The 9,283-nt window shown below is 36.1% G+C and overlaps 1 protein-coding gene across 1 annotated transcript; it reads right to left on the reverse strand.

Annotated features, from left to right (window-relative positions):
• Window positions 1-8,342: 8,342 nt before the first annotated feature.
• LOC101595720 (keratin-associated protein 26-1) lies at window positions 8,343-8,930 on the reverse strand. Its single transcript, XM_004654554.2, has one exon. It carries the CDS (start codon window positions 8,928-8,930, stop codon window positions 8,343-8,345), a length of 588 nt encoding a protein of 195 aa, XP_004654611.2.
• Between the last annotated feature and the right edge of the window lie 353 nt (window positions 8,931-9,283).

Below are 9,283 nucleotides of genomic sequence, written 5' to 3' on the forward strand. Positions count from 1 at the left end.
TTGGAGCATATGACGGAGTATGAAGTCAGGATTTCAGATAAGAGGCAACACAGCTTGCCTAGGTCTAAATAGAACTAGGCAAGGCTTTGAATATACCTTGATGGCTTTCTCCCCATATTTTCACCAGTGTTCATTGCAACACTTCATTAATTCATTACCATATTGCCTGTGTAGTTGATGCTCCACCTTCCATGAAGCAATGTTGGTTGTGTTTTGCAAACATCTACAATCATAATTTTATTCTCACCCATCAAGTTTCAGATTGAGCGATGTGTACTTTATAACCTGTCTCCTGTGTGTTGCATTACTTTGCTTCTGGCCCCACTCACAATAACACTTTGATTAAAATAAATCCATTTGAAAAGATGTTTATTCTCTTCATCCCACACAAGAACAAAACACATAGGAATGCATAGTCCTGATTTCCAAGGAAGAGTTCTAATGCTGCCATCAGAAGTGACGACATCATAAAGTAGTTTCCATACTATTTACATTTATAGATTTTTGCCAGAATCAGCTGAGACTCAGATTGTGTGATGTTCTCTATATATTTGTATGGAGAACAGAGCATCTAAGAATACATTTGAAAGAGCTTTACTCTGACATTATTGTAGTTTTCATGTATAAAATTTGACTTTGAGTTTCAAAGACTTGAAGGAGTTCATGTGATGTATCTTCATTGTAATATATGTGATATACTTGACATTCCAGAATTAATGGGTATGTTCACCTGACACAATTTACTAGGATATTTTAGTTTACATTATACATATATACACACACATTAGGGTTGAATTGAGCTAATCTCAGATATAATTTTAAGAGCACATAGAGAAAGGTGTTTGACAAATGCTTAGATGATATATTGGTTATTCTCTTATTGTTATCAGTAACTAATTGACATGAAGTAGCAAAAGAAAGGAAAAGAGTTTACTTTGGCTTATCGTTCTAGAGGATGCATTTAACTATGCTGGAAGGAAAATAAAGACAGTTCATCACATTGCATCTAAAGTCAGAAGAACAAAGACAAACAGGAAGTGAATTTGGATTGTGAAATGTCAAGCACTCTCTCCAGGGATGGCTTCCTCCAACCACGCTCCAACTCCTAAAGTTTCCACAAACTTCACAAAAAATGCAACAGCTGAGGATGAAGAATTCAAACAAATGAGTGTATGGAGGACAGTTCTAATTCGAACTATAGAAGTCAGACATGATAGGAAGAACTATTTTAGATCTCAATGGATTGTTCCCTTTGTATACAAGTTAGTGTGTATAAACATCTACTTCCTGAAGAAAGATGTATTCCATAGCTAGAAATATGTTTTGCAATATTATTCTCAGTTGATCAAAGGTGAAACCAATAGTTAATAATCACTGCAAGCAGCCACATAGCATTGCAGAGAAACACTCAGGATCCCTTTCTTGGATGCTCTTCTGGACAATTGTTCTACTATCTTAGTGTTGTTCTCTGGGAGTCAGGAACTCAAAATTCGATGTGTCTTCTTTGCTTGTGATATATATTGAAAAAAATGCTTATGGAGTTTTTCAGGAAAATAAGGAAATCTCATGCACCAAGGGAATATTTATAGTGTGAGATAAGAACACATGGCAAAAAACCCACATTTTCCTCTATATCATTATTTATTTATTAACAACAGATGACCTGCAACAAATGTAAAGTAATCTAATCCCTTGATTTTCAAATTATTTTGCCTCAGAAGATAGAATATTCTTTGACATATTACTTAAAATTTTGAAAGTCAGTGTTCTGAAAGCACACATTCTTCTTAAAGTAAGGCTTAGATCAGTTCACATCAGTATGTGGTGTCCCGCTGGTACAAGATAATAATAGTGTTTGGAGTAATTCAGGGTTGAAGTTGAGACAAGTTTGAAAAGTTTCACTGATATTTTCCCATCTCTCCTAAAAACATCAAGCACTCTAGATAAAATAGAAATTTTCAAGTTGATGTGGGCTTCCAAAGATTTCTTTTTTTTTTTTTTTCACTTTGCTCCTCCCACCAGAAGCATGATATATGTACACTGTCCCTGGAGTTCATCTGAGTTAGTTCAGGCTTCTATTCACTTCTTTTATTCTTTGTTACTTAAAAACAAATGATGACCATGTGGGCTATTCAATCTTTCCTCAGCATGTAGGTAAAGATGCTACTATCTTTTTTTCTTTTTAGGTCATGATTGGAATAGATTTATTATCATAGCTGCTACTAAAATGTACCTGGTTAATGGTACGAGACAGGGGTAGAGTTACCCAACTAAGTATGGCTCCATCATTAATCAAAAATAAGTAAAACAGTAATTAGATGCAAGACATAATTGCAAGAAACCTGCTATCATCAATATATGACATATTGAAGGCTAACAAGAGATTCTCAACATACTTGCTTAACTGACATGTGTTCTGGTCTATTATTTAATTCCATTCAAAAATCCTTCTAAAATATATAGCAGCCAATGTTGTTCTTTTTTTATTTTTAGGTCTACACCCTTTCTGTGTAGTTGTATGATTCAGTAGCCTGAAATAACAATAAACTAATGAAAGTTATATCCAATGTTAGCATTGTGTAGTGGTGAACACAATTAAGTTAGGATATTATGATGAAAACCACATCTAAGTATCGGTGATATTTTTATTCTCTCATAATAGTTAACATACTAATCTTTACATTGTGTTCATAAGTCTAAAATATCCTCCATATTTATTAAAATTATTTGTATGCACAACTTTGATTCTATGACCCCTGCTTCCTGAACCTTAAAGCCCATATTACTGAGCAGGGTTTATAGGAACTTAATGTTTGACAACAACCTTGTTTTTAGTTGTTCTCCACTGACCTATTCAGAACATTCAATATTTCAATGTATTTTTTTTTTTTAATTTGGGAGAGAAAAAGAGAAAGACATGCAGAGACAGAGAATGGGGCAAACCAGGGCCTTCAGCTGCTGTGAATGAAGTCCACACCTATGTACCTCCTTGTGCGCATGTGTGACATTGCAGCTTGTGTCACTATGTGTCTGGTTATGTGGGACCTGGAGATTTGGACATGAGTTTTTAGGCTTTGCAGGCAAGTGCCTTAACTGCTAAGCCATCTCTCCAGCCCTTTAATATTTTTTTTTTAATGAATGGATTTCATATTTAGGGCAGTTTTAAGGTTATGGAAAATTTGGATAGAAAGTATAGAAAGAGCTCAAGAAATGGGTCAGTGGTTAAGGCAGTTGCCTGCAAAGCCTAAGGACCTGGGTTCAATTCCCCAGTACCCATATAAAGCCAAATGAACAAGGTGGCAAGCACGCCCCTTAACTGCTAAGCTATCTCTCTAGACCTCAGTGTAATTTTTAATGTACAAATTTCCCAAGTTCCTGATTTTCTTTTTGCAAGGTAAGGTCTCTGTCTAGCTCAGGCTGACCTGTAATTCACAGAGGTCCTTCTAGCTCTGCCTCTCTAATGCTGGGAATAAATGTATAGGCCACCAGGCCTGGAAGTTCCTGTTCTTTCCATCTCAGAGACTATACCAGCCACACTCCTTCTTGTGTTAGCTTCCCATCACTAGAACAAATACTTGAGGTAATTAACTAATGAAGTGAAATCTTATTTGGACTCATAGTTTTGGACATTTCATTTCATGGTATGTTGGCCCCATTTCTTTTGTCCTGTGGCTAGGCAATATTCAAAGATTTATCTCAGGGTCAGGAAACAGAACAGAGAATGGGTGTCTATCACCCCTTCAAAGGAACACATCCAAGCATTTGCAGACCTCCCATAGGTCAGCCTCTTAAAAATTCTCACTTCCCAGTACAGCACGAGAGATAAAATCTAAAACAAATGGGTCTTTTGAAGACTCAAAAATTCCAAATTGTTGCATCTCCTCTGCCGTGTCTTGTAACAAATTCCTGGGAGGTGTTCACTTCAGGTCATGAATTGCTACCCCTGAGAGGAATTCAGTTTCTTCTTACCCATGTTCATGCACAGAATCTTAAACATTCCTTTTACTTTTTTAACGTTAATAGAGGAGTTGGAAGGCATTTTCATGCTTGAAATAATTTTTATTTTATTTTATTTATTTGAAAGAGAAAAGAGACAGCAACAAAGAGGAGCAGAGAGAGAGGGAAAGACAGAGTGGGTGTGCCAGGGCATACAGCCACTGGAAACAGACTTGAGACTAGTGAGCCACCTTGTTCATCTGGCTTACATGGTTCTTGGGGCATCTAACCTGGGTCCTTTGGCTTTGCAGGCAAGCACCTTAACTGCTAAGCCATCCCTCCAGCCCTATTTTCAGTTTATATAAGGGGAAAATAACAGCCACCCAGAACTTTACCAGGATGGCCAATGCTATTTTTTTTCCTTCATGCTTTCTTCCTCTTTAGAAGTCTGTTTACACATTAATTAATACAGTAATATATGTTGTTGGTGATATTTGTTTACAGAACTCCGTAATCAGAAGATGTTGGTAGCTCAGGATGCAGAGGCTTGGTTATTCATGTCAACATCCCTCATTTCCAGTCCTGTGAGCAAAGTAGATAACCATTTGATATTTTTGAACACTGGATAAATAAAACTAACATTTCTATACTGTGTTTATAAAAAGGTATTCCAATATTCCAAGATGCCTAGTTTAGGGCATTTATTGGACAGTCTCAAGTAACCCACACTGTTTCCAAACTTGCTCTGTAGTCAAGGATGTCCTTAAACTTCTGATATCCTTACTTTTTACTATTTAAATGCTGGACTTACAAGCATGCCTTATCATACTAAACTTTTATTTTTCTTATTATTAACTAGAAAAATTTATTTTTCAAGGTGAATTGTTATCCAAATAGAAATCATTCAAATGCAAGTCATATGTCCCCATCTCAATGAATTAAATTATATTTAACTGTTATTTCCAGCCATAAATTAAAGTGTCAGTATTTATTCTTTTTTTCTCTTATTGGTCATCAATATATAGTGATGTACTAAGTTAAGTCATTTTTTTTTGCTCCACTTCTCACACACAGATAACTTCATCAGAAAACTTCAAAATTTTAAAGGATAATTTCACTGGGTACAGAATACTACCCATGTTGCTTATTTATTTTTCTTCAATATTTAAAACATTCCACTCTACTTTCCTCTAGCTTACATGGTATCTGAAGAAGTGTCTCCTGCAATGCTTAATCTCACTTCTGTACAGGTATGGATTTTATCTGTCAGATTTTTCTGCAAGATTTTCAGTTGTCTTTGAATTTTATGTAGGTTTAATTATGTTATGCCTGTCTCTGTGTGTTTGTGTTTGTCTCTCTGTGTGTGTGTTTCTGATATTTTTTGTATTTCTCAGTTTAGTACTTATTGGTGTATAACTTTAATTTCTGAAAATCCCCAATCATTTTCTCAGACAATACTTTCACTTTTTTCTTGTTCTTCTTTTGATAGTGTCCTTATTTGTATGTATTAGAATTGTTCTGCCATGACAGCTTTAAGCTCTTTAAATGTTAGAGTATAGAGTAAAATTTCAAAAAAAACCTTAAGAATATTTTATTTATTTGTCTTTCAGTGATTGTGCCTGTGTGTGTGTGTGTGTGTGTGTGTGTGTGTGAGAGAGAGAGAGAGAGAGAGAGAGAGAGAGAGAGAGAGAGAGAGAGAGAGAGAGAGACAGAGACAGAGACAGAGAGGGGGAGAGATTGATGAAGAAAGAAAGGTAATGGTAATACAAGTCCTCTTGACACTGCAAGCAAACCCTCAATGTATGTATGTATGTATGTGTGTGTGTGTGTGTGTGTGTATGTATAGATGTATTTATGTACCACTTTATGCACCTGACTTTACAAAGATACTGAGTAATTGAACCCAGAGGCATTAGGCTTTGCAAACAAGTTCCTTTAACCACTTAACCATCTCTCTATTCCCTCAAAAATATTTTTCTAACCAGATAGTGCCATCTTTCATTTAAAAGTATAAAATCTTTGCTGGATACTGAGAATAAAAATAAATCTTTTTGTGTTCATTTGAACTTAGAATGTCCCCAGTAAATTCATGTGTTTGAATAATTAATCCTAAATTGGTGGCATTGCTTGGAAATGTTGTGGAAACTTTAGGAAGTCAATTCTTTCTGGAGGAAATGTGTCACTGGGTGGGGACCTTGAAGGGTGACAACCTAGCTCACATGCTCTCTCTCCTTCCTCCCCGCTGATGTGAAGACGTGACATGCAGCAGTTCCCTCTGTCATAATGGATATTTTCCGTTGAAACATATGTTGAAATAAGCCTGCGATTTCCATGAGGTGCTTCTGGTGAGGAATTTTTTCCCCAGAAATGTGAATGTAATTGAGTCACCTTGTATTTGAATATCATTAACACTTAGTACAATTTCTACCACCACATTCTCATCTACTGTGCACTTGTCTTTCAGCACTCCAGTCAATCATTTTACATGTTGCTTAATTATACCAAGATTTTGTTCAAGTATTGACCCTAGTACCTTCAGCTTCCTGTTTTCCCATGTCTTTGGCTGACGTTTATTCACCTTTCTCATTTCATTCTTCAGTTTGGAAAATAAATGTCACTGTTTCAGGAAAATTCCATAATCTATTCTACTTCATTTTAAACTTCTCCATCCACACAGTACATTTCCCATAAATGATTTTGATATTCACGTTCACAATACCAAATAAGTTATAATTATGTTATTCATGATATTGGCAGTGAGGGTCAATGTGTCATATATCAGAAGTGCCTATCTCAGGGTAGTTTTTATGTTCCTGACAGCATAGGAAGTACATGCATCATATCAATCACCAAAGTAAAGTCACAGTGCCTGGTTATGGATACCAAGTTAATTTGGACAATGGTCATATGAGTTAAATATGGAAGTTTTAAGTTAAAATGACCAACAGGAATCCTGTAAGTTCAAAGACTGCTGTTATAGGAAAGAGGATTGAAGCTCTGTAGTCATCATACAAGATGAATACAAAATGAAAATCTCACATGAACACATCCAAGTTTTGTTAAAACAAAGAAAAAGCATTAAGTATATAAGCTCTGCTAAACCAAGTTTCAATGTTCACATTTGGGACTTAGGACAAACATATAATGAAAGTGGCAATGAGGAATATATATATACTTTTTTTTCATTTCTGTCCTTTTCTTTCTGCTCTCAATTCCATCTCAGGTAATTCTCTATGTCAAATTATTGGATGTCCTGCAGATTTTATATTCCCTTCTCCCTGGACACAAAATTGCCTCATATACAACAGCCTGTTTTATGGGCAGATAAGGGCAAGGTGCTGAGTTATACACTAACTAAACTGCAGTCAAATATATCCTTAGGGTTATCTTGATAGGCACATTTGTCCTGAAGTCTCTGCCAATTACCTTATAATGACTTTATGAAGGTCTCCCTTACTGAGCTTTTTCCTTAGTCAGTAATGTCAGAAGAACAGAAAATAGTTTAAACACTACATATTTGTGTGATTGTCTGCTACAACACTTAATTTATTAGTATTATTCCAGCAAAATTACACTGAGTTTCCTGAAGGGGCTTTCAAAACTATGTGTAAATGTGTTTATTTGTGTCTGTATGGTCGCATGTATGCACATGCATGTGGACAACCTCAGGTATTATTTTCAGGAACATTGTTCATTTTCTTTGACCCAACGTCTCTCATTGGCTTGGATCTTACCATTTATGCCATTATGGCCCAGAGAACTTTTCGTATCTGTCTCTCCAGAGCTAGTTTTGTAGGTGTGTACAAACATTTTTTTTTTTTAATGTGGGTTTGGAGATAAAACACAGATCCTTACCACTGTATGGCAAGAACTTAAAATGACTTATCTTTCCATCCTCTATAATTTTAACAGCAAGTTCCAAATTGGGTAATATAGTACATAAACACTTTGGCAGTTACCAAGTTACATTGCTACATGTGTTTTCATATTTTTGTAAATCCTTTAAATATTTTTTAATGATCTAGAAATTATCAACATCCTCCATGATTACTCCAAAGTAATCCTCAATGCTATAGATACATATTTCAAGAAGTAACCAGTGATAAAGAAAGGTAGACATAAATGAAGACACATGTTTAGAATGATCTGTATGCCAAGCTATGATTTAATTGAGATGAACATAGAGAAAAAAAAAGAATTTTACCCAGATCGAAAAACATCAAACTTATTTAAAACACAAAAGTGATACAAGCCCCTAAAATAGCACAAAGAATGTTAGTTTTAGTACAGAATATCAATATATAGTGTCCCCATGCAGAATGAAGAGAGCTCTTATGTGAAGCTGGGTGATGTCTCAAAGTTATTGAGTTTGAGGTTGTCTCCAATATTCATGATGATTTTCTTTACTAATGATACTGCCAGCCACCCAGGGAAGAGGAGTATGGGTTAAAAATGCTGTATGTATAGTTTGTGAGTCTATGATAATCAGACATGCAGCTAACAGGTTGACATTGATAAGATAGATTTCTCAGTGGTTGATGATCATAGGAAAGACATCTCAGTGGTTGAAAACCATAGGTCAGGTATCTCAAAGGTTGATATCCATAAGACTGGTAGGTTGGAAAGTGGCAACTCACAGGATGTTTACGGAATGCTGGACCACAGAAACTGGAGCCATGGGATGTGTTAGGAAGATAACCAGTTCCTTGATAGGATTCCGACATGCCAGAAACAACTGGAGAGCAGCCTGAAGGGCTTCCGGCACCTCTGTCACAGCTGGTTGATTGGCAGCTCATGTGTTCACTGCAGGGTTCATGCAAGTGATCACCAGGTATGCTGCTATGCAGGCTGCTACTTGGAGAGCAAGGGGCTTCTTCACAGCTCACCTCAGGGGAGCAGTGTCCACTGGATGAGGTGATAGGTTCACGACATGAATTCTTGAGGGAGGAAGAGCTGTAGATTTCGGAGCAGCAGTTATTACACGTGGTAGCCATAGGTCAGTCCTCTATTATAAACTGTAGAGAGCTGGTTTCCTGAGTGTGCTTGCTACCTTTTGGGATTGGCCTTTATATATACTGGACACTGGGTGTTGGTTCCCTCTTCAGTCTAGCTTACTGGTCATATTTTAGGTTAATTTGCATATCATCTGACTAGAATGTTATTTAATTGCCTACTAAGCAGTCCTCCCACTAACCCATAAAAGAGTTTCTTGCCCAATATTTCTTATGTTATAAATTAACTTCTACATTAGATCAGTTTTGTTTATCATTTTTGAGTTTCTATTGCTGTTAAAAGCCCACTAAAGTAGCTGTATAATTGGTGAAAATTCACTTATGGCCATTTTTCA

This window comes from Jaculus jaculus, chromosome 5 (assembly GCF_020740685.1).
Source record: "Jaculus jaculus isolate mJacJac1 chromosome 5, mJacJac1.mat.Y.cur, whole genome shotgun sequence".
Taxonomy (NCBI): Eukaryota; Metazoa; Chordata; class Mammalia; order Rodentia; family Dipodidae; genus Jaculus; species Jaculus jaculus.

Coding starts and splice junctions, on each gene's coding strand:
- LOC101595720 (XM_004654554.2), bottom strand. CDS start 8,930: ATGGCTACCACGTGTAATAACTGCTGCTCCGAAATCTACAGCTCTTCC.